The 25,262-nt window shown below is 51.6% G+C and overlaps 1 protein-coding gene across 3 annotated transcripts in view; it reads left to right on the top strand.

Moving 5' to 3' along the window:
• Window positions 1–25,262, top strand: part of ADCY2 (adenylate cyclase 2) — a 409,143-nt gene that overhangs the window by 377,281 nt on the left and 6,600 nt on the right. For 2 of the 3 annotated variants that reach the window (XM_059173611.1, XM_059173610.1), the window contains exons 21-23: window positions 7,043–7,189; window positions 8,762–8,869; window positions 22,767–22,881. In XM_059173611.1, the coding sequence (XP_059029594.1) occupies window positions 7,043–7,189; window positions 8,762–8,869; window positions 22,767–22,881 (370 nt within the window). Of the gene's footprint in view, window positions 1–7,042; window positions 7,190–8,761; window positions 8,870–22,766; window positions 22,882–25,262 lie in introns of those variants that run through there. The other variant, XR_009353703.1, reaches the window with a different exon arrangement.

The raw sequence follows: 25,262 nt of genomic DNA on the forward strand, positions 1-25,262 counted from the left end.
ACCTGTCTTGGACCCCAGGGAATCCCCAGCTCACCGGTGGCTCCCGAGGACAGCTGGTCCTCACCAACAGGAGCCAGAGCCTGGACCCAGGCCGCCTGCAGCTCTGTTGGGAAGGAGGCACTCGCTCCGTTTCAGAACCTTCCAGACTCACTGCCATGGGCTGCTCCAGGCCCCGGAGCCACAGACCCACAGCAGGGGTCTTTGGTTTTCGCTCCGGGTGCCGCGATCCCCGCACGTCATCGCTGTGTTTGCCGTGGCGGCCCAGTTTGCTCAGGACAGTAGAGCGACACACGCAGAATCTTACGCTGGGAGCTTCGGGCCAGCAAGACGGTCCCTGACCCGCTGGCGACATGCTGCACGGCCGTGGGTGGCAAGGGGCTCTGTCGGGGGGCAAAGGACACACGATTGTCCTCAGATGTGACTTCCCGTACCGCACCTCCAGGTTTTGTCCGTTAGGTTAAATGATGGGGGGGGGGGGGGGTGCGGGGGGAGCTACCCAAGCTGCCGCTGTTAAGTCGAGAGGATTAAAAACTTCCAGGGACCCCTGTCGGGCCTCACAGGGCAGGACGGTCCGCCCCGTGTGCTCAAAGGCAGCGCAGTGGCCAGGGCGGCTTGTGCTCTGCGGCTGCCGAAGACCAAACGCTCGGTGCAGGAGATTCTCCAGGTGAGGAGCCTCCTGGGGAACATCCTGAATGCAAAACAGAGCTCCATGTGCAGGGGAACAGGAGAGAAAATCGCTACCCCTCCCACCTTCTAACAGTCCTGAGCACCCCACTGGGAGTCTCAGTGGGGGGGGATCATGTTTTTCAGGTTTTTTCCCCCAGAACTCCTGACGAGGTTACTCTAAGGAGACTCATTTAAGGGCATAAACCAGAGCAAACTCCTGCCTCGTCCTTCTGACTTCCTGACAGGTTGGCCGCCCGCCTTCTCCTGTCCCCATCAGACCTTTTGTCCTCACCTGACTGTCCCTGAACAAAAGAAACCATTCCCCACCCCACTGATGGGGAATCCTGGCCTCGGAACCCCAGGCTGCCAGGCTGCTGTTGCTGGGCCTTTGGCAGCCATGCGATGATGGCCTGTGTGCGGTCTGATGGCGCGGATCCCGTCAAGGCCATCAGGTGTCAGGGCCGAGTAGATGCCCCCAGCGTGAGCGCTCGCTCTCCCTAAGGCTTTCTGAGGGGGAGGTCCGGCTGTTGTGGAATGGTGCGGTCCCTGGAGAGGGATCTTTTCCAGTGGATTCTAGACCAGGCATGGCAGAGAGCCACCAACAGGGACCGTGGGAGGGGCCTGCACCCAGGAGCAAGGCTGCTCGAAGGGAAGAGAGGCCTGGCCCGCCTGCACCCGTGCCGGCTTTCCTCCTCGGGCTGGGCCCCGCTTCATGGCTGAGAGCACAGGTCTGGTCCCTGCCCTGGCACTTCCGAGCTGTGGGACCCAGGCCTCCTTCCTCTCCGAGTCCAGGACTGATTTTTAAAGCAGTAATTCCTGCAGAGCTCTTGGAGTGGTGCCTGGCATGCAGTCCACACTCAATTTTAGTTATCTTGTAAGTAAATACCCCAGATTTATGCAAAATTTAAAAATCACTGCCCACTGGAATTTATTAATCGTTTTAAGGAAGTCTTCTTCCCCAGCCATTACATGGCCCAAGGAGGATGGAGAGCAAACCCCGATGTAACCTCTTTGTCCTCCATTCTGATTCCCGCAGCTCCTCCTCTGGGGGGTGGGCTGAGCTCCCGCGCCTGCTGGATGCAGAGACCCAGGGCTTTACTTTCACAGCTGTGGAGGCAGGGGTGGTAGGAAGGGAGACAGGTGCATGCCTTTCAGTTCACCATAAGCATTAATTACCAAGGCTTGGTTTTCTGGAACATTAATTGGGAACATGACATATGACCTTGGCCAGGACCGATGTTAGCAAGGAGCCTTCCAGCTCTTTCTGATTCTCCAGCCCACCACATGGATGTTCAGAGGAAATGAATTTCCCTTCAGAAGTCGAGAATGGTTTAATCGCAATAACGATCCCCTAAAGTTTTGATTTTGACGAAAACCTGTTCCCTCCGCCTGTGCTCCCTGCGTGTGGGCAGAGGACGGCTTGTGTCTACAGGCACCTCTTCCTTCCCGCGGGGTATTTGTTTTGCTTAGTGCTTCTGCACGCCTCCCTGTCCCTCGGCTGCCAGGGTCTTGGCCAGGTCCGGGCAATAGACCATCCAGGCTCAGGGAGAGAGCCCTGTGTGCCGGCCCGAGCCCTTAAACTGCCCTTGTGTCGCAGGAACGTTGCGAAAGGCCTCTTGAGCGGACATCAAAGCTAGCTTTCACCGCTCATTGAAAAGACTACGTTTTGTCACTGAGTGGACCCTTTGCCAAGTCTGCAGGTGGTAAGGAGCCTTGTGATTCTGAACCAGGCAGCCTCATTGCGGGAGAGCGGAGGCCCGATCAGAACAGGACCCAGATGTCCCTGCGGGGACTCACCAGGTGCGCAGACAGCACTGTCCTTCCCAGCCATGGGCCCACGCCGCCACCCCGTCGTCCAGCCAGACCCCCTAACCATGTTCTTTGTAAAGTTAGGCTAGAATGACGCCGCGCTTGCTAGAGGGGTCTTTGTGCTAAGTACTTGACACCTCAGAATAAATTAGGGCATTAGGTGACAGTTGGAGACCCAGCTGCTACATGGTTAGCACATAGGTCAACTGGGAGCAGGGGTAGGTAGGGGATAGGAGGTCCTCCTGGCCATGGAATGAATCAGGGGGAGAGAGCACTGATGTGGGAGTTCAGAAACTGAGTGCTGGTGTCAGTTCTGAACATTTTCTAGGCTTCCAAGCAGACATGTCCACGCCTGGATGCAGCCCCAGTCAGGCTTTGCTCTCATGTTCTTTCTGCGGGCGCGCTCTCCAGCTAGACCCTGAGCCCCTTAGGGCAGGGCTTGTGTTGCTCATCTGTGGGTCCGAACACGTGGTGTGAAGCCCAGCGTACAGCCGGCCCCGGGGGGAGGATGTGAGAGAGTGGGCACGCGTGCACACACACACACGCACGCACGCGCGCGCACACACACAGGCCAGGTGCTAGCGTGAGTTTCTGTCTGTGACCCGCAGCAGGAGCTCCCATGTTCCAGAGAGGGCACCGAACCCTTTGCTCATTTACCCTTTGCTCGTCCTGAACACTGGTTGCATGATTCTCAGCCCTTCCCTCGCAGGAAGCATCCGAACGGGCAGGAGGCTAGACATCCTGCTGGACAGGATGTAGTGAGAGGTCAGGCCTCCGGGGATCTTCATTCACCTCCAGCCTTGTGCGTGCGCCAGGACCTGCCATGTGTACCCTATGCTGGGACCACTGAGTGGCATCCTGGGAAAACACCTACCTCTGGGGGACACAGGTGACAGGCAGGTCCCAGACAAGTGGGAAATGCAGAGGGCAGGGGCTGATCAAAGTGTCTGGGCCGAGAGAGCTGGGGCTGCAGGTGGGGACACAACTGTCGGGGCTTGGGAGGGCAAAGGAGGCTGAACGTTGCTCGGGGACAGAGCAAGAGAAAGACAGTTGGCATAGGGTTCTCTGGGATGCTGTTCTACAGAGCCACCTGGAGGGGGAACAGGCCCCAGCAGAGAAGCTGTGAGAGCAGGAGAGCCTGGTGCAGAGAGTGATCCCAAGCAGGAGGGAGTGTATCGTCCATGGCAAGGGAAGCTCGGGCGGGATGCTCAGTGATGGAGGAAGCGATGGGGAGTCCCTAAGTGACCCGTGGCAACGTGGGCAGGCGCGAGAGCCCCGGAGCAGGATGGAGCCAAGGGACTGCTTTCCCGCTCCGCCAGACGCTTCCTTCCCTCCCCGGCCTGCGCCCTGGAGATCTGCAAAGCCTGACTAAGCACGCTGGGGAGGGTCGAAGTCGACACATGTAAGAGAGAGTGTAGAGGCCAGTTGGGGCCCTTGCTCCCCAGGCTCCCCCCGCTGCAGCAGGCTTGTGCTGCTAAAGGAGAGCCTCACGTGCAGGTTCCGAGTTTTGACCTCTCCTTGGGCTGGGCACTTTGATTATTGACAGGGGGACTTGAATCACCCAAGAGTGACAGGAAGAGTCACAGCATTGTCCCAAGTCTTCGTCCAGGGTTGGCTTGGGTAGGAGAAGAACAGGTGTCACTCAGCAAACTGCAAGGGGCAGTGGGCACAGAGACGCAGTTGTTCATTCTTACGTCTTAATTACTTGAGCTTGTTGGGCAGAGTGGTTCTATGTGAGCGAGGGTTGAAATGACGCCCAGGTTCATTTCTAACTCCAAAGCTCAGTGATGCCTCTTGGCAGCCATGTGCCCAACCAGAGTCACCCATTCTAGATCCTGAATTCCAGAATCTCCTCAAAGGCTGCCCACTTGCCCTGCCTCCATGCCCAGATCCTCTGGAAATATGAGACAAGCACAGGCCATCAACCAATCAGCTCGTGGTCCTCTCTGGCCCCGAGCCCAACCCAGATACCTGAGGGGACCTCTCATGAGTTTAGGGTATGGTTCTAAGCTCCACACAAGTCACTGGCTCCAGAGAATTTATGCAGCTTTCCATTGGTGATGCATCCCTGGCTCTCAAGAAGAGTCCTTGAGCCTCGAATTGGGGACCATGGGGCCAGAGACCCATGCCCACCCTTGGTGTTTCCCCAGAGGTTCCCAGTGCCTGCTCTGTAGAGAGAGTGGCTGAGAGGTTTGCAGCCCAAGCCCCCAGCAGTACTCACCACCTGCAGAGTGCCAGAACAGGGCTCTAGAGAGTAGTCCTGGCCCCAAGGCCAGCGGGAGCCTTGCTGGGTCACCCCACTCCCCTGACCTTCCATTTCCTCATTCAGTCTGTAGTTCATAATCAAGGCTGCACAGCAGAAAAACCTATGGACCTTTCCCAAAACAAACACACCATTGGTCAGGGGCAGAAACCCGTTGGTGACTCTCCCATGCATTCCTATTTGAGGACAGCGGAATGAGATAGCATGCGAGACTCCCTCCAACAGATAAAACGTGTTTTATCAGACTCCAAACCAGTGCGGAGTCTGATATGCACCCTCACCCATGCTGCCGCGTTCAGTGCTGTGTTTCCTTGTCTCCCATTTCTGCCTGCCCTTCAAGACCGCGGGGGAAGGAGAAAAGGTCACATGATGCACACGTGGTGGGAGGCCCGCACTGCCCCTGAATCAGCCGCACGATCCGTGGTCATCGGGACATGCGGGTTCACGTGTAAAGTGTAGCGTCTGTGAGGGTCAAGTGTGCATCAGACTTGGTAACTGTGACCTTGGGAAAGTAATGTAACCGCCCTCGACCTCAGTCTCCCCTTCTGTACATTGAGAATAATAGCACAGCCTCGTAGGACGGTGGCCAGGGGCAAGGTAATGAAGCCTGTGGAGTGTTCTAGCAGCAGGCGCTGGGGTCAGTGCTGACCATTTCCGGCCTTCCTCCTCTGTCATCCTCGCTCCCCAGACTGTCGCTCTGGCCAGCGTCAGCAGACAGTGGGGACACGCAGGGACAGAAAACACCCTTTGTCTTGCAGATGTACTCCTTTTCCTGAGGAGTAGGGAGGTCAGTGAAATGTGTATTTCTTTGATAAAACTGGCATTTTTAACTAGAACAGGCTTCTAGCGGGTTCTCGCTCCCCAGTACGCTGACTCCCCGGCTTCATCAGACTCACTAGAATCTAAGCTCGCCTGTCGCACGGGCCCCGCGTTGCCTTCCCAGCGCACGGATGCTCACAAAGAGCTCCGCCGACAAAGTACCGTCCGCACAATGAGCCAACACAACCATGTTGAGAGCCGAGTAGAAGAGAAAAACCTTGATTCCATTGTCCATGTATTTTGTGAAGATTATGAGGCAGGAGCAGAAGGCATTGCAGGGCGGTTGGCCCTGAGAACAGGAAGCCAACGGATTTTTTTTCAGCTTTTTCAGGAAGTCGTTGTGGTGACCTTCGTGGGTCGCCATTGTCCTGATGTGTTTGTTAAGAGACCTCAGTGGGAGAAGAACGGTTCTTCTGAGAGGCTCTTCTGAGAGCCCTTTACAAGGGCTGTTGAAGTTGCGGTCTCCCTGGGTGCCCCAGAGAGCAGAGCTCGTCAAAACAGCCATGCGGAGTCCGTTCCCTCCCCCTGACAGGCACACAGGAAGTCCTGGCCACCTGCATTCTTTCTCCACTTTGAGGTCAGTCATCTTGTTTAACAGAACATTCCTCATGGTCCCTGGTGGAGGGGTATTTCCCATGCTGCATTGCGCCCGCCATGGCACCTGGCCTTCCTGCCAGTGTCATGTCACCTGTGGGCCCTGATGAGCGAGCGCCAGTGGGAGGACAGCTCCTCACCGAGGATCAGCCTCTGTGCCTACAAAACAACCCTCCCTTTCTGAACATGTCACTGAACTTGAAGGCTGTATGTTGAAAACATTATGGAAACACCTTAAAATTATATTGACAAGACATTGTAATTTTATTCATGTGTATGGATAAAGAAACATGAATCTCTTTCTACTTAAAAACAAAGGGCTATGTTGAGTAATAGTGTTGGTGTTTGATTCTGTGTGAGTAAGGAACCTGGGGAGTTTCACTGGATCTTTCTGGTGTCATTGAGAATTACCTTGATGGGTTCCATCTGCTCCTTTCAGGGGACAGTAAAGAATAAAATGCTTAAAGACCTCAATGCAAAGGGTGTCATTTTAGGCATCACAAGTCACTGTAGGCCAATAGACTGGTTTGGGAGATGGTTTTGTTTGCCTTCGGTTGCTTAAAGGATACCTCTTTGACTAAGTCAGAAGTCTGTGATGTCTTGCCATGGTCCGAGGTCGGGGTGGCAGAAGGGATTCTACCGGAAGGACTCCTCCGATGAGCTGATAGAGCAGTGGGAACAGAGGACTCGGACCCCGCCTCCTGCTCCTTAGAACCCTTCACCAGGCACCAACAGCCACGGTCTGGAATGTGCTCGGGGCTGGTGTGGGGGAGGTGGAGTGGGATACTGGGCGATTTCTTCACCAGTTCTAACATAGAGAAACCCTTGCCTGCAGAGTGTGTTTGTTGAAAAGGTTTCCTAGTGCTCAGCGCCTCCCTTTCTCCTGGGCAGGACTTATACCACCAGTCCTATGACTGTGTCTGCGTCATGTTTGCCTCTATTCCGGATTTCAAAGAATTCTACACGGAATCAGATGTGAACAAGGAGGGCTTGGAATGCCTTCGGCTCCTGAATGAGATCATCGCTGACTTTGATGATGTATGTACTTGAGAATTACCCTTGCCCGGTGGGGTAGCCCCCGCCCCACACTGTAGCATTCTTGTGACCACTGCGGGGGAAGTTAGTCCAGTCTTGTGGCATATCTTGAAATATGTCTTTGGGTGTAATTTTTGGTGGCTGGCTAAGAATGAAAGACTTTTGCTCTCTTACGGTCCTTGACTAATTTTGGAGAGAGAGATACAGTTTTTTTGTGAGATAGGATGATCCCCAGGTACAAGTACCAAAATTAGTATCAATAAAATGTCTTTCCAGTGTGCTCATGAATTCTCTCAAAAGGCTTGAGCTCCAAGGAAAATGCTTGCTTATCTCTTGATATAAAAAGAGATGATGAATGTATTTATCATAGTAGATTATTGGCATATCTATCTCAGCATACTCCAAGGTCAGATATCAACTTGAATTGTGCAGGGATGATATGCTTTGTTACTGAAAAAGCAGTCTGTATGAGGGATAACATATCTTAGAAGGGACAAAGTATATGCTTCAGAATTTGAAATAGTTGTCATTTTTCAATTTCCAGTATTCTGCCTACATAGAGAATAATGTGTTTTGTTTTCTGGTAAGAACAAACACACTTGTGGTTTTAAGGATGTTGCTACATCATTCTTACAGATATCAAGCTAAATATAGCAAAATTGACGTACATGAACTTAGGTTCATCAGGATCTATGGAACTTTGAAATACAGTGATGAAATTACTGATGTGATATGATGGTTTCAGGCCAACCTTCTAAATGTCCTGTGTGACCTGTACATTTTTCTGTACCCACCATTGTGTCTATGAGGTTGACTCAAGACTTATGGTGAAGTCATGGCAAGTAGAGATTCCCACTGGTATGCCCAAAAGCCAGACTGCCAAAAAAGGGTCAAGATGTTCCCAGCCCTCAGTTGGTCCCATTGTCCTCCTGAGCAGAGGCAGACAGCATCTTTCAGCGTTTTCTTTCCTTCCCCTCTCTACCCTTCTCTTTCCTACAGCTTCTGCTCCTATTTTTACCTATTCTCCAACCCACCACAAGTCCTAATGTACTTGGATGGGGAGGAGGCCAGTAGGAAGCTGGTAACTGATATCAGAAACTTGAACAAGAAATATTCAGGTCAGAGCTAATGAGAGGAGACATTCTAGATCATTCTTCCCCTTACATCTAGAGCTCAGAGGAAAAAGCCAGTTCTCAGCATTATAATTGGTCATAAATCACCCTCCCCATGCACAGAAGACCTCCCCCACTGAATCATGTTTGTGCTAAGCCTTTCAAACCCAGCGTGGGAAATTTATTTGAGGCCATGCTCTGTAATTTATCCTAGTTTCTTCACTGGCAGATTTTAAAAGCTAATTCATGTTAATTGGAAGTAAAACATTATACTGCATTTCCATCCAAGGACACTGTCTTTATGGAGCATATAAAGTGTTCTTTCTCATCCAAGCCCAAGGTCAAAGTGTGAGTAAGCAGTGGTTGAAATAAGTTGTATTTCTAAAATCGTGAACTAGAGTTTGAGACTGTCTTTAGAAAGTGCACCCAGTTAAGTCACTGAATGCATGTCTCTGCTTTCCAGCTGCTGTCCAAGCCGAAATTCAGTGGAGTTGAAAAGATCAAGACCATTGGCAGCACATACATGGCAGCGACGGGTCTGAGCGCCGTGCCTAGCCAGGAGCACGCCCAGGTACAGACATATCGGCCCCCCAACAGCACATGGAGCCTCAGCTCCACCCATAGACCCTCCCTGGGGCCCAAACGGCCATGTGCTGACTCAGAAACTGTACTGTGCGTACAACCTAAACCTCAGTGATCAAGACCCAATGAGAAAAAGAGATTCCAGAGGCTTCTCAGGGTCTGTTCACAGAATTCCTTTCTCTGGTCAGCAGGGGTAGGAAAAAACAACCCGTCTGGCAGCTGCTTGATACCAGATAAATATACAACAAAGGGTAGAAGATTAGAGCTGTTTATTTTAGGATGACTCATTAGAGTTGGCTCCTGGTCTTTTGATTAAAACTGATGTGGTCCAAAAACCACTCTGACCACTGAGAAATTTGGTTGAGAAGGTGGTTGGGGCAAAATTGAGTAACTGTAGTTTTGAGGGGGTTTTCTGTTATGTTGTGTTTTGTTTCTGTGTGTGTGTGTGTGTGTGTGTGTGTGTGTGTGTGTGTGTAGATATGCTGTGTTGCTTGTGGTTCGGTAAACAAGAACCCCCTCCCTTTTAGGACAGTGGGCTCCCTGATGGCTCCAGGACAGGTTTGCTGTGGAGACAGAGGTGGTGGGTGCAACTCAGAGGAACAGAACTTAGCAGAGCACAGCTTGCTGGAGGCAGGCCGAGTCCTCCCAAGAAACCAGGGCTGAGCCCATCTGCTCTCTCCCTCCCCCACAACCCCCTCCCACAGACTGGATGGGGCCAGAGAGGGACAGAGAAACAGCAGCATGCTGAACAGAGCTCCCTCTGCTCCTTTCCCTCAATATTCATGGGCAGAGGCTGGAGCGTGAACCCTCTGACTGACTGGTGATGCTAACAGTCTCCCAACTCACTCCATTTGCTCTTCTCCTTGGGTGTTTGCTTCCAGATTATTATTTTTTTAATAGGTAAGCGTTACTTTAGTAATAAGGAAAAGTAAAATTTAAAAAGTAAAATAGAAAAAATAATATAAAATATAAATAACATAAAATATAAAGTAACATATTAATATATATCGTATATAATAATATAATATAATATGTAAAATAATATAAAATATTAAAAAGTAAAATATATGAGCAATAAATGAAACCTTAGAAGACTCTTACCTTGGGTTCTGAGTAGTGCCTTCCCAAGCCATCTTGGTGTCAGAGGCAAAAGAAGAAATGTGTAGCCCCACATACATGGGATTGTGTATTTTTAATAATTAGATTTTTATTGACAGAACATTACAGTATTGGAAAATTATAAGATAGAGGTATGAAAATGTATAACTTTTTTAAATATTTTATTTATTTGAGAGGGAGAGAGCATAAGCAGGCAGACCAGCAGGCGGGGGAGGAGAAGCTGAGCAGGGAGCCCTGAACGGGGCTCGATCCCAGAACCCTGGGATCATGATCTGAGCCGAAAGCAGACGCTGAACTGACTGAGCCATCCAGACGCCCAGACATTATCTTGAATTACCTTAATTATTACCAAAAACAGAACTGATGATCATTTTATTTTCCTGGCTATAATGGAAGCAAACTTATACTTTTTGAGCACCTTTGATGTTATGGGAAAAGTTAAGCATTAAAATGTAACATAAAATCTTACCTACAGGAAGGGACCTTCTCCTCTTGCCTGAGGCTGTGAGGTGTTGGGCACTTACTGTCTTAGTCCGCGAGGGCCGCGGTAAGAGACCACCACCGTTGGAGGGGCTCAAAGAGCAGATGTGGCCTGCCTCGTGGCTCTGGAGTCTGCAAGCCCAATGTCGCGATCCTGCAGGATACGGGGCTGGCGAACGCCCTCTTCCTGCTGGTAACGGCCCCCTTCTGACTGTGTCCTCGCAGGGCAGAGACAGAGAGAAAGAGATCTTGGGGAGAGGGTTTTAAGGCTTCAAGATAGGAATTTTGGCAGGAAACAATTCGTTCCACATATTTACCTTTATTTCAAGTTTTGATATTTTAGTTCATTCTGGATTTTTCTGCATTCATTTTTATTTTCAAACTATCGCACGAGGATGTCATTTATCCTGATTGTTGAGCTTTTTGCCACCTCCTGAAAATTCTGTGCCTAAAAGGGGGTCCCCCATTCACGTCACCTCATCCCAACCCTGTTCCTGAGGCCTCGCAGGCCAATCTGCCCTGGTGAGCCTTTCAGGGTCCGTGACCTGACTGCACCCACTCCAGACCTTAGGTCACCAACAGACCTTAGGTCCCCTTTGGCGGAGGCTCAGAGTGGAGATTCTCAGAGATGCTGCTGCGTGAGAACCCATTCAGCGCTGGGGCTGTAGGGTGGACGCGCCCCCCATCACCCCCTAAAGCCGGACGTGTCGTGCTCTGCCTCCCCGGACGCGGGCTCGCCAGGGTCTCTCCCTGCCCTCAGGCGCACTCTGCGGCCGAGAGTCCTTACTCTGCCCGTCCTCTCCTCCCTCACCCTCTTGAGCCCCGACACCGTAAATCCTGCTCTTGAACACCAGGAAGCACTTCCACATTCCAGAACCCAAGTCGGGTCGTGTGCCCTGCACACTTACTCTCAGAGTCCTGTCTGCGGCCTCTGATCGAGCCGGTGGTCACCTCCACCTAGAAGCCCTTCCTCCTTAGCCTCTGGTCCGTCGCTGGGCTGCCTGCTGCCTGGGGTCTCTCTCTCGCAGACCCCGACACCGCGTCTCTGTCAAGGGCCTCCCCCATAATTGATCCGTGATCCATCCCCCTGCAGAGTCCGCCCCCGCCAGCCTCATCATCGCCATCCGGACATGGGCCAGGCCTGCGTTTCCAGGTCCCTGTGGAGGGCCAGTGTCCCACAGCCTCATCTTGGGAGGTGGTATCCCCCCCCCACCGCCGCCGAGATCCCCAGCAGGGGGCGCTGTGCCCAGCGTTGACCTGGCTTTGTTCCCTGGAGGGTGGAGCACGTGCCCACCTTCCTGCTCAGGACGGCACTTGGCTTCCTTCCCTGTTTCAGGGACCTGCTCCTGCTGGTGGAAACCCACTGCTTTCTCCCCGTGACGTTTGTGAACTTACTGAAATACCTCCTGGGTCTGCTTTAAACAAGCCTAACAGATCCCCCCGCAACCACCCACGTCCTAGATGGAGGAGGAGAAACGGAGGCACAGCAGAGCAGTAACTGGCCCAAGGGCACAGAGAGAACAAGTGGCGACAGAGCAGGGCCGTCCGCTCCGGGCAGGGCTCACCCGCTGCTCCGGGGCCCTGGGTCCCTCGGCTCCTTCTCCTCACCATCCCCCCCGCCCGCACCACGTTCACAGCCGCACGCCGAGGTCCAGTCTGAACCCCTCGGTCTCTGCGGCCCCTGCCTGACCTTGACACCCCTTCCCTGTCCCGCAGGCCCCATCCCTCCTGCCCTCATCCACCCCTGGCCCTAAACCGGCCTTCTCAGCTCCCCGTGAGCTGCTTCCTGACTTCTTCCCAGGCCCCACTCTGTCCTAAGTGTCGATGGCCCGCATGGTGGTGCGGAAAGAGCGTGACTGTCCCGTGAGACCGCTCGTGACGTCCTACAATAGCTGAGCTATCTGCCCCCCCCCCCGTTTCCTCACGTAAAATGGGGAGCAGCCCGTTTCATCCACAGAATACTGCGTGGCCAGAGCAGGTGGCACGGCTGACAGCCGTAATGACCCAGTTGTGACTCGCGCTCGGCTCTGCACAGGGCCATTGCTGCCTCCGCAGAACGGTTAGAAGGGTTTGGGACATAAATGCAGTAGGATATGCCGTCAGGTCCACGCGGCCGTTTACTCCGTGTGAGCTGTGTTTATGCAGGGCACTGAATTAGAACTCAGTAAGGTCATCCTAGAAACACTTTGAACTGCAGCTCAGGTCTTCTGCAAGGAAAGTGCATGACCTTTGATTGGGGTGAGGGGCGTATCACATGTGATACGTATCAATGTGGATATTTTATTTTTCCAAGAAATGAACATTCTCTTATGCCTTTTGTAACCTGCCTGTAACCTATCTACTTGTCTTTCTAGTTCTAAGTCAAGAAAAAAACCCTTTCTCTTCATTCTTTAGCCAAATATTTAGTTTGACAACAAAAGACATTCAATTTGCAAAATGTATCAGGTTGATCAAGGATTAAGGTGCTTTTCTTAAATCCGAGAAGAGGCAAAGTTACCTGGAGAAGAGCCGCGTGAAATTGAGCTGGTGTTCCTCGGTTCCCTCTTGTTTCCTCCCCATGGCGGCCACACAGGGACCTGCACAGACCCAGCAGCCTGTCCGCACCTGGTCAGAGCACGGCTCTTGTGTCTGCCTTTGTTTTGCTTCATTCGTATTTTTAAATGAAACAGTGCATTCTCTGTTGAAGCTTGAAGACGACGAGACTGAGTAGTTGGTTGCCTTATGCATGACCGCTGACTGTTGTTCTCGAAGGAAGCAGGGGCTTGTCAGAAAGTGAAGCGTTAGACTGAGAATGGGCCGGCGTCCTAACCGCACTCAGCCCCCCACGGACGTGCGCCTGAGAAACACATGGGCTGTGAGGGAAGCCGGGGACCCTTCCCTTCACTGCCAGGAGCCCCCCCCCCCCCCAATCTGCTTCCAGGCTGCACAGCTGCAAAGCCTCCCACTGGCTCCTGCCATGGCCTTCACCCCGGAAGCCCTGAGAGTACATCGTGGGTACAAGTATGCTCTTCTTGACTTACAGGGTATTGTTCTTAGAAAAAGGACATTTTACTTAAAAAAAAAAATCACTTCCAATTCTCCCGACACTTGGGAGCTTATCTACCCGATCCTCATCTCTGAAGACCATAGTCGGCAACTGGGACACGGGAGCAGCTGCTTCCCGGAGGCCCCGTGTGCTCTCCGCACCGCCACGCCACGCCGTGTGACCTCCTTCCCTCCGCTGCCTCCTGGGCCCGCACCGCTCCGCGTCCGAGGCGAGGGCCTGGATCCCAGAGGAAGTCCATCCTGCACGCCCTAGTCAAGGATTGGGCTTTCTTTGGTCTTAGCCATGGTGTATATCGTTCGGATCTTTTTCAAACAAATATTATTAAGAACTTAGATAAGTTGAGGGGCACCTGGGTGGCTCATTCAGTTAAACATCTGCCTTCAGCTCAGGTCATGATCCCAAGGCCCTGGGATCGAGTCCCACATCGGGCTCCTTGCTCGGCAGCGAGCCTGCTTCTCCCTCTCCCTCTGCCTGCCGCTCCCCCTGCTTGTGCTCTTTCTCTCTCTGTGTCAAATAAATAAATAAAACCTTAAAAAATAAAAAAAAAGAACTTAGATATGTTGAACCCTAAATACAGGAATGAACTTTCATTCAAATTCTTGCTTTGATTATATTACTGCTGTAGTAAGCCAGACCTCCAGCTCTCCTTCTCGGTCTCAAGTAGATTGAGACCCGTGCCCAGCAGTGCTTTGAAAAGAATCAATTTGTAGTACTAGAAAACATAGGCAGGGGAGAAGCAGAGAGGGGTGCCTGGAAGCTCTTACGCTCTTCCGCAGTAGGGGGACTACCATTTTATAAAGCATTTGTCCTCTCACTCTCTTTTTAATTATTCTTTTTGTTTAATTTTTTAACTTCATTCTATTTCTTCAGTGTTCCAAGATTCATTGTTTATGCACCACACCCAGTGGTCCATGCAATCCGTGCCCTCCTGAATACCCACCACCAGGTTCACCTATACCCCTTCCCCCTCCCCTCCAAAACCCTCAGTCTGTTTCTCAGACTCCATGGTCTCTCACACTTCGTCTCCCCCTCCAGTTTCTCCCAATTCACTTCTCCTGTCCTTCTCCTGATGTCCTCCATGTTATTCCTTATGCTCCACAAGTAAGTAAAACCATATGATAATCAAAACCACCAAAATTAACAAGACATTAAACCACATGTGTTGGAGAGGATGTGGAGAAAGGGGAACCCTCCTACACTGTTGGTGGGAATGCAAGTTGGTGCAGCCACTTTGGAGAACAGTGTGGAGATTCCTTAAGAAATTAAAAATAGAGCTTCCCTAGGACCCTGCAATTGCACTACTGGGTATTTACCCCAACGATACAAATGTAGTGAAAAGAAGGGCCATCTGTACCCCAATGTTTATAGCAGCAATGTCCACGGTCACCAAACTGTGGAAAGAACCAAGATGCCCTTCAACGGACGAATGGATAAGGAAGATGTGGTCCATATACACTATGGAGTATGATGCCTCCATCAGAAAGGATGAATCCCCAACTTTTGTAGCAACATGGATGGGACTGGAAGAGATGATGCTGAGTAAAATAAGTCAAGCAGAGAGAATTTTTAAAATTAATCTATTGAATTATTTATTTCTATAAAAATTAACCTGATTTTAAAAACTTGTAAAAGTAAAGGTAGTCGTTTATTTGTTGTATCCACACAAATGCACCGGCCGACCCAGGGTTGCAGCTTGAGGACAGTTACTAACACCGCCTTTTGCCACATCTGGGTCTTGCCAAGTTCGCCCTATAGAGACACCGCTGTCGGCAAGCACAAACGTTTCTCCAATTTTCGGCTCCCCCCGTCCCCCAGATCAGATCCCAGGCTCCTGGGGATCCATCCGGGAGACTCCTGTACCGGCTCACGCAGTGTGGTAGGGACACTGAGCTGCCCGCAAAGCCATGAGCAAGAAACGTTTTCCTTCCGCCTTCACGGACTCGGGTTAATGGCTCCGTCTCTGGCTGGGTGGGTCTAGATTTAGCCGGTGGGACATCCAGCGGATGCTTCCTTTCCTCACTGGCGCGGGTGACAGCTCCTTGCTGATGGCCGACTCCTCTGGAACCGCCCTCCGGAGTTTACAGCCCAGGAATGGCACATGTGCAACCAGTCTCAGTGCTGGGTGCCGTGCAATACTGGAGGCCACCTCCGCCAGCCCAGGCCGCCCTAACAAACGGCCAGAGGCTGGGTGACAACATTTATTTATCGCAATTCTGGAAGCTGGTATAGCCAAGACCAAGGCAGCGGCAGATCAGGTGTCTGGTGGGGACCCTCCTGCCGGTTTGCTGATGGCTGTCTTCTGGCTGTGTGTCACATGGTGGAAGACAGGGAGAGGAAGCAAGCTGTACCCAGCCCCTGCGCGTGAGGGCACTAATCCCATCATAAGCCCCCCCCCCCACCATGTGACCTAGCCACCGCCCAGAGGCCCCCCCTCCTAATCCATCACACCAGCGCTCAGGCTTCAACACAGGAATTTTGAGGGGACACATTCAGTCCATAGCGGAGGGGCTTTGCAAAATTGACTGGGGAAGGGAGCACCTGGGTGGCTCAGTGGGTTAAAGCCTCTGCCTTCGGCTCAGGTCATGATCCCAGAGTCCTGGGATGGATCGAACCCCACATAGGGCTCTCTGCTCAGCAGGGAGCCTGCTTCCCTTCCTCTCTCTCTGCCTGCCTCTCTGCCTGCCTGTGATCTCTGCCTGTCAAATAAATAAATAAAATCTTTAAAAAAAATTGACTGAGGAAGAAGTGAGGGGTCACTCTGAGACTTTCTGCCGCAGTGTCACTGTAGCTCAAGCACCTGTCGAAACCAATAACCATCGTCTCCTTTACTGGAAAAGGAGAAAATAGTTCGGGTCTCTGCTGTGTATTTTTGTACAAACATCAGCTCCCATGATGTGTTGTAAGCAGAGAGAAATGTCTTCCCACTTTCATGCTACTGACAGGAAACTGAAGACTGAAAGAAACCAGACCATTGATCTTCATGGAATAGACTGGGAATCTCAAAGACTCGGGAGATGTCAGATGCTCGGTCATTGCCAAAGGCATACATCTCTGTAGGATGCTCCGTGTGTGCAAAGGGAGAAAGTTCTACACTGGGGCATAAGACAGTTTCTGACCGACATTTTCCTCCTAGATGATTTTCTCGTCAAGCAGAGCGACATGCTTCTCTAAACCATCATAAAAGAAAGGAAATAAATCCTGAGCCCCGGGGATACAGCCTGAATTCACTTAACCACTTCATTTCACCCTGCCCACAACCCTAGGAGACAGGCAGTTACTGTCCCATCACAGATGAGGAAACCGACACCCAGAGAAGTTAAGTGACTCAGCCAAGGCCACACAGCTGATGGTAACAGGACCTGGGGCTGAACCCAAGGTTGCCGGACCAAAGGTATCGGCAGTCATTTGGGGGAACGTCCTGCTTTCAGACAGGCAGTGGACGGTCAGAGTGTTAATGCTGGTCCCGGGGAAATAAAGGAAGACGTGAGTGGCAGGAGGGAGCCCAGGGGAGGCAGACGTAGGAACTGGGGGCTGGGCGGGGAGAGGGGCGGCCGCACAGAAGGCCAAGCTGCCAGCACCTCCGGCTTCTGATACAGCGATCTGCGATTGATGACGCCATTAGCAGAGCAGGAGAGTCAAGAGTGAGAGCTATCCTTGGGGAGATGAAATAATCGTATTAGTTTTGGACACACCGTTTGGGTGTGCACTAGGGTCGCCAAGTACAGCTCCAGCCACCCGCATGGCTAGTTCCAGAGCCGTTAACCAGCCGTTCCTGGGGCCAGCTCCCCACCAGCTGAGTGCCTCTCGGACTCCTCATCCAACCCTCCCGCCACCATTGACCAGCAAGACGATCACGGAAGACCGCTTACCTGTTTGTCGACCTGTTTGTGCAGATTTCACGTAAACCTGTCCCTGAGGAAGCTCACAAAAATGAATGTGATGCGAAAGTTTTAAAATTAATAAGCTAAACTGGAAGGAAAGTCAAAGATGCAACACAAATATGAAGATGGGACACAAAATGCAAACAGCCAAGGTCCCGCCACAGTCTCGATGCGCGCGAGGAGGGCGGCCACGTGGCAGCTAAGATGAGGCCTGGAGTCGGACGCCCGGTCTGCCGCCTGTGCCAGTTTTTACCCATCCAGGGTCTCTCTTTCCCCGTCTGCATAACGGGGATAAAGACAGGAAGTCCTTCATGGGACTCCCTGTGAGGATTAAATACACAAGCAACGATGTTGATGTTGCTCACAATTATTCAGACATCTCCAGCAGCCAGGACAGTACCTATGTGTCCCAGTGCTCATAGGGACAATCGTGTCCCTCATTCATTAATGTATCTGAAAACCAGGCCTGGGGTACACGCTCTCATAACCATGACAGTGGCTCCACGGTGAGCGCTGTGCTTGGTAACTAACTTCCTCTTAGGAAATGGTTTAAAACGGGAGGGTGGGGTGGGGGGTGCTTCCAGAACATTGTGTAATGTGCATTTCAATAAACTGTGTTCCCTGGAAAGTGAGACTGGTGGAAAAGAGTGAGAGCCCACCTGAATCCAAGTTCCGGAGATTCGGATGGCCTAGCAGTCAGGCCGCTTTCCCCAAATGTGTGTTTACGCCTTGGAGTTCTGGTTAACACTGGGAAGCTGGGAGTCCCAGGTACCTGACAGGTCCGACAGGTACTGGACACTCGGGTGGTCAGAGCCACCACATGAGAGCCCATCCCCAGCCTGTGATGATCAGCCCACGTGGGACGGAGCAGACCTTCCCTTTCGAGAATGCAAGGTCTCATCCAGATCTCCCAGGGGAGGGGCGCCTGGGTGGCTCAGTGGGTTAAAGCCTCTGCCTTCAGCTCAGGTCATGATCTCAGGGTCCTGGGATCGAGCCCCGCATCGGGCTCTCTGCTCAGCGGGGAGCCTGCTTCCTCCTCTCTCTCTCTCTGCCTGCCTCTGCCTGCTTGTGATCTCTGTCAAATAAATAAATAAAATGTTTAAAAAAAAAAAAATCTCGCAGGGGAGAAAGCTCCTAGACGGTCGTTCTGACCCTTCAGCAGCAGACAGATGCCCCCACAGCAGGTGCTCCGTGAGTATGTGACGGGTGGGAGACGGCGAGGAGAAAAGAGTGGTCTCGAGAGGAGGCGTGTGTGAATTTCAGCCTAAAGCATGAGCCCGGGGTGTACGGTCACGTGGGTCATATAATGACCACGATAAACATACATGTGCTTTAAGCGGCGTTCCTGGCTGGTGGAATTTCCAAAGCAAACAGCTTCCAAGATGGGTTCTGGGGTACGGAATGCACCTCCTTGCCGTGTCACTGGAAGTCGCTTAAATACTTGGAGACATCTGAGAGAAATCATTTTGATGTGGGAGAGAGAAAGAGCTGCTTTATACTGTCATCAAATATTTATCAAAAGCTCAGTTTAAGGATTTTTTGAAATGAACTGAGCTCTGAGCATAAAGATTGAGCGTCATTTTTTTCAAGGACTTACTAAGCCCAAATGAGTTATCGACATTGGATTTAAACCCACTCCCCAGACTTGGTCTCTCCATTCATCACCGAGGTCATGGAAACCTCCAGCTTAAGCCCACCGCGTGAAAACAGATCGGGTGATAATTCCTCGGCGAGGGGTTTGCTGCGCCACCGTTCGGTGGCAGCAAACCATGTCACCCCCCCGGCCCCGCCCCTGCAAATCTGTGCTCCTTGCTGGGACAGTGGTGATGTCAGTGACACGGGATTCTGCCTATTGATTTCGAGCTCCCTGTTGAGTTCGTGCTCCCTGTTCAGGGCATGATGTCTCCGGGGGACTGCGTGAACCTCCAAATCACGCCTTCCCTGGGGGTCATGAGACAGGAGGCATTGGAGCACGGACGGAAGCGCCGCACTGTCTGAAGGAATGACCGCGTCCTCGCCGACCTCGCCGACATCCACTGACCGTCCGTCCCCCGGTTCCGGCTGTTGAAGCTGTTTGCATTTCCTCGCACGTTCCAAGTTAAGGATTTACGGTGCCAGTAAGGTTTTATTGGTCTTTCTCTAGAAGGACAGAATTCATGTAAGGTTTTATTGGTCTTTCTCTAGAAGGACAGAATTCATGTAAGGTTTTATTGGTCCTTCTCTAGAAGGACAGAATTCATGTAAGGTTTTATTGGTCTTTCTCTAGAAGGACAGCATTCATGTAAGGTTTTATTGGTCTTTCTCTAGAAGGACAGAATTCATGTAAGGTTTTATTCGTCTTTCTCTAGAAGGACAGAATTCATGTAAGGTTTTATTGGTCTTTCTCTAGAAGGACAGAATTCATGAGTGGAAGATGTTCTTCTGAACCAGGAATGGACCCTCTTTCCTGCTCACGTTCAGATGATCGAGCACAGTGGTCTTGGGTCAGGGGGGGAGGTTTGCCCCCGAAGGGACATCAGGCAACATCTTTTGGGCTGTCATTCCTGGAAGGCAGCCGTCCTGTCACTGCTGGCCTCTGTGGACAGAGTCCCCCAGGACAAGGAATGACCCGGCCCAGGTGTCAGCAGGGCCCACGGCAACGGACCTGCCCAGTGCTAGCCTTCCCGACTCCGGTCCCTGAAACACGTGGACTCATGGAGTGACTCTGCTGCCATTTTCCTTTCTCCTTTGGCCTTGGTTTTCCCCACTTCCCTGTCACCTCGAATATGCTACGTCCACTGCCTCCACTGTCCTGCCCCATCATCCCTACGGAGAGCCTCAGAGCTGGTTTTTATCTCCGCCCTGTGGGGGGGGGGCTCTCCCCTCCCCGTTCACCAGGGACCTCCCCTTTGACCTTCTGGAGAGCTCTCTCTGTCTCTGACGGAGCTCCCCTGGGGTCCAGAGGATCCAGCACGTGTCCCGGAAGTCGCCACCTGAGCTCCACAAAGGCCCACCTCTCCTGCTTTTATCGCAGGGATTCCCAGTGTCCTTACTGGTTTCCTCCTGTGTCCCCAGCCGAGTGAGGCCCACCCCCCATCCCTGCTTGAATATCCCATGTGTTCTTCTTCCCTCAGAGCCCTCTCCCACTTCAGGGATGTATGAATGGCCGCTCCTGGACATAGGACCCCCCACCCCAGTGAGCATCCCTTGGCCTCGACCTCCCCCCAAAGCTTGACGATGCTCTCGGTTCCTCCCAGACATTTCCTCTTGGCTCCACGCCAGGCAGTGTAAGCGCAGTCCCTCGATGACCAGGCATCGGGTGCTGCTCCTGGACCACACACTGCCATGCTGGGGAGACACCGAGTAACAGAAGACAGTCTGCTCTTGGGGAGCTCACAGGCTAGTGACGGACATGAAAGACCGCGCTGATTCTCGTGCTGAGACGGACACCGGAGAACCACGAGCCCCAGATGCTGGGCAGATCCAGTGGACAGGCCTGGGTCTACATGTCACCCCACATTCTGATGCCCCTAATCAGTATTGGGGCAGCGGGAAACTTCAGGACATGGAATACATTTTATGAATTATATATGTATGCTAATAGAGAGTCAGTGTTTAAAATATAACCAAAAATAGAAATATTAGAAAGATGATCTCCAAAAGGAATTACAAACATAATTAGGTGTTAGAAATTCATTGTGAATATAAATTAACAAATATGAGTTAATAGTCACAAATATAAGTTAATAGCAAATAGGAATAGACATTCCCACTTACCTTCATTGGAAACCTTGAACTTGTCCTTTCCTTCGGCTCTCTGTGTGATGTGTGATGACTGTTCCTCAAGAGATGAGAAATCGCCTGGGGCCGGGAAGGCAGGGAGTCGTCACCCTGTGTTGGTCGGCTAGGGTTCTGCCGTCACAGAGCACCACCGACTGGAGGCTTAAGCAACAGAAATCTGTTGTCTCCCAGTTCTCCAGCCTGCAGGTCAGAGGCCGAGGCACTGATGGGGTTGGTTTCTTTGGAGGCCTCTATCCTCGCTGTGTAGACACCCTCTTCCCCCCGTGTCTTTGCAGGGTCCTCTCATGTGTCTGTGTCTCAGTCTCCTTTTTCGAAGCACACGTGTCATACTGGATAAGTCATACCAATGACCCAATTTAATCTTAATCCCCTCTTTTTTTTATTTTTAAATTTATTTTTTATTTATTTTCAGCGTAACAGTATTCATTGTTTTTGCACCACACCCAGTGCTCCATGCAGCCCGTGCCCTCTCTAATACCCACCACCTGGTACCCCGACCTCCCACCCCCCCCACCACTTCAAACCCCTCAGATTGTTTTTCAGAGTCCATAGTCTCTCATGATTCACCTCCCCTTCCATTTTCCCCCAACTCCCTTCTCCTCTCTAACTCCCCATGTCCTCCATGCTATTTGTTATGCTCCACGAATAAGTGAAACCATATGATAATCGACTCTCTCTGCTTGACTTATCTCACTCAGCAGAATCTCTTCCAGTCCCGTCCATGTTGCTACAAAAGTTGGGTATTCGTCCTTTCTGATGGAGGCATCATACTGCATAGTGTATATGGACCACATCTTCCTTATCCATTTGTCCGTTGAAGGGCATCTTGGTTCTTTCCACAGTTTGGCGACCGTGGCCATTGCTGCTATAAACACTGGGGTACAGAGGGCCCTTCTTTTCACTCCATCTGTATCTTTGGGGTAAATACTCAGGAGTGCAAAGGCAGGGTCATAGGGAAGTTGTTCTTAATCCCCTCTTTAATGACGGAGGTAAAAATCTCCAAATACAAATTTTGAGGTATTGGAGGTTATGAATTTGGGTGGACACAGAGCACCCCTCTCCTATCAGGGCAAAAGGAAGATGTGGTGTTTCCAGAACCGGAGGGAGCTGTGGCGGGTGTGGAGTGGGGAAGAGGAGGAATGGACCCAGCCCTCTCCCCTGCACCCCCGGACCCTCCCTGGCCCCTCGCGTTGGTCAGTCCCACAGGAGGCCCCAGCCCGGTGGAGAAGGCGGGGAGATGGGTGTGGGAGGCAGCGGGGATCCAAGAGCCAGCTCTCCTGGCAGTCTTCTGTCTGGGTGTCTGTCTGGGTGTCTGTCTGGGTGCTCCGTGTCTCCTAGGTCTCAGGTCTCCCACGGCCACAGAAATGAATGGGGGCACAAGGCCTCCTCGTGCGGGGGGTAAACCCCACAGGACTGGGGCATTCTTCCTGACGGGAGCCCGCCTTGCGACCCAGGGACTGTCATCCTGCCCCTTGAGCTCTAACCCCCACCCCGTGCTGCTTCCGTCCATAGTGTATACGGACCACATATACATATTTAGATATTTAAATATAAATATTTAAATATTTGTATCCGTCCAGGAGCCCGAGCGGCAGTACATGCACATTGGCACCATGGTGGAGTTCGCCTTTGCGCTGGTGGCCAAGCTGGACGCCATCAACAAGCACTCCTTCAACGACTTCAAGCTGCGCGTCGGTACGTGCTGGGACCATCCCGCAGCTGTGGCCGCGGCTCGGCGGGGGACCGGCTGGGGAGGGTCCGGCTGGGGAGGGTCCGGGGAGAGCCAAGCCCTGCGTCTGAGGGGCAGGAGGGCCGGATGGGGGGCGGGGAGGCTCAGGGAAGTGAGGAGCCCCTGAGACGCTTTTGTACAAATTAGAAGACAAAACGGCCTTTGGTAGGAGCCCGGCTGTGAGCGCTGACAGGTCCTCCCGCTGCATTCCAGCCGCGCTGCCTCACCCCTGCGGCCAGGGTCCCTCTGCAAGCCCTGCGTGCGGCCTTAGGCCGGCGGCACAGCATCGACTGTAAGCCACCCCATGAGTTTAGGGACCCCTGCCAATGAAATCAGCACCTGCCATGGGCTGGGAGATGCATCCAGGCTTGGAGATCCAAAACTTTTATTATTTATATTTAAATATCTAAATATATTTAATAACATTTAATATAGTTCAATATAGTTATATATAAATATGTATTTTAATATATATTTATATATTTTATAATGTAATTGTAATGTAAATTATAATTTTATTGTGATGTAAATATATATATATATATATATTTTTTTTTTTAAAGGCATCTTAGAATTGTTGAAATAGTCACACACCCCTGGGGGTCACAACCTCCAAGAACCCTAAACATGTGTCCCAGGTTCTGAAATACCCACAGCTTTTCTGATTGCATATTCAAGCCAACTTTGTCTAAAAGTATTTCTTTAAAATTCTTTAAAACACTTAAATTCTTTCTAAATTTCTAACGTTTGCTAGTAAGTTCTTCCCTTACTTTAAGTTGACTCATGAGCATGTTTCACGCTTACTTGCGTTTTTCAAACGTCTATACACATAAAAAGTGTGCTTTGAGCCCTCAGCGCAGCGCACCGCCGTCTGGCCGGGGTACAGTCGTGGCCATTCATGGCGGGTGCGGGTTCTTCGACCCTTTTATGTTCCTCTTGGCCACACATTTTGCTTCTTCTGAAAGCCAGTCCACATACGAGTAGGTCTCATAATAAATTCCATTGGAATGGCTTTTCATTTCATTTGCATACAGATTTTCACTTAAAAAAAAATCCCAATATTTAGAGTGATTTTCTTCCTTTGCTGTGCATATGTGCTGAATTTTAAAACCCGGGCGTATTTTACGGGTCTGTAGCTGAAGGTGCTCGTCTGTGCTGTTAAGTGTCCTCGCCTGGACGCCTTTTCCTTCCGACTTCCTCGCCTGTGGGCCCAGCTGGGCTCGGGGAGGCGCTGCGTTCCCCGGCGGTGAGCAGGGCTGGGCAGGCGGGGGCTGCCCCACGGCCTGCTGACCATGTCGGATTCGGAGGCGCCCCCTTGACCCTAGAGCCTCCTGATTGTTTTGGCAGCTGAGAGAATGAGCTCTTCAAACATCAAGCGCTCTCATAAAAAGAAAAATTAAAAAAAAAATCTGTTACCTGGGGGCATGACGGGTGTGTAGAGAAGCATTTACAGACAAAACAGCACCACCCTTCCCTGCAGGGTGAGATGCGGACAGCTGTTCACTGGTCACCTGCGTTACATCCCAAAAAAGCAGTTTCCTTGGTCTAGACCATAACCGCATTTTCCAAATTAAGGAATGGAATCAACGCTCTTCGGCAGGAATTTGTTGAGTGTTTATTTACTCTGCTTATCGAGTAACAAATAGTATCTGCACACTCACTCCTCGCACCAGCTCTTGGGGATTTCCTAGGAAGCCTAAGCTCTGTGTTTCACAGGCCTCGGGGCTGCCTCTCCCCAGCCCTGGGCCTCACTCTGGGGGCGGTTTGGCTGCTCTTGGCTGCACTTGGCTGCGTGGCGCCATCCAGTGGCCATTCGCGGTAGGAACTCGGGAGAGTAATATTTCCCCAAAAAATGATACAAGTAAGAAGAGATGAATTCACTCCTCAGGTCCTTTTCTGCAGGGAAAGCTACAGAATCAGTCGGTTAGCGGGGCCAAGGTTCGAGCACATCCCTGCACTAAGTAGACTGACCCGGTGCCAGGAATCAACCCAAGCTTCCCCCCACCCTCCGCCCCCGCCAGGCGCTGACCAAGCAGGACTCAGCAGCCAGCAGAAAAGCTGACGGCAGAGGGGTTCGAGAGCACCAGCCAGCAGCTAGAATAAATTATTTGGGGTGTCTAAAGCAGAGTGTAAGCTTTATTGTGTACTCGGCAAAAGCAGAATTTCTTGCTCACTTCTCGCATACCTTCAAAGATTCTGTGGAATCGTGTTCACAGAACGGTGTTCTACTCTGCTTCCTGCCCACCTGTCCGTTGCAAAGAGGAAGCTTGGGCTTAGGTCTGTAACCAAGGGTAGCACGCTAAGCAGTTCAGGAGTGGGATATGGGATCGCTCAGAAACACCCTCCT

This window comes from Mustela lutreola, chromosome 5 (genome assembly GCF_030435805.1).
Source record: "Mustela lutreola isolate mMusLut2 chromosome 5, mMusLut2.pri, whole genome shotgun sequence".
NCBI classification, from domain to species: domain Eukaryota; kingdom Metazoa; phylum Chordata; class Mammalia; order Carnivora; family Mustelidae; genus Mustela; species Mustela lutreola.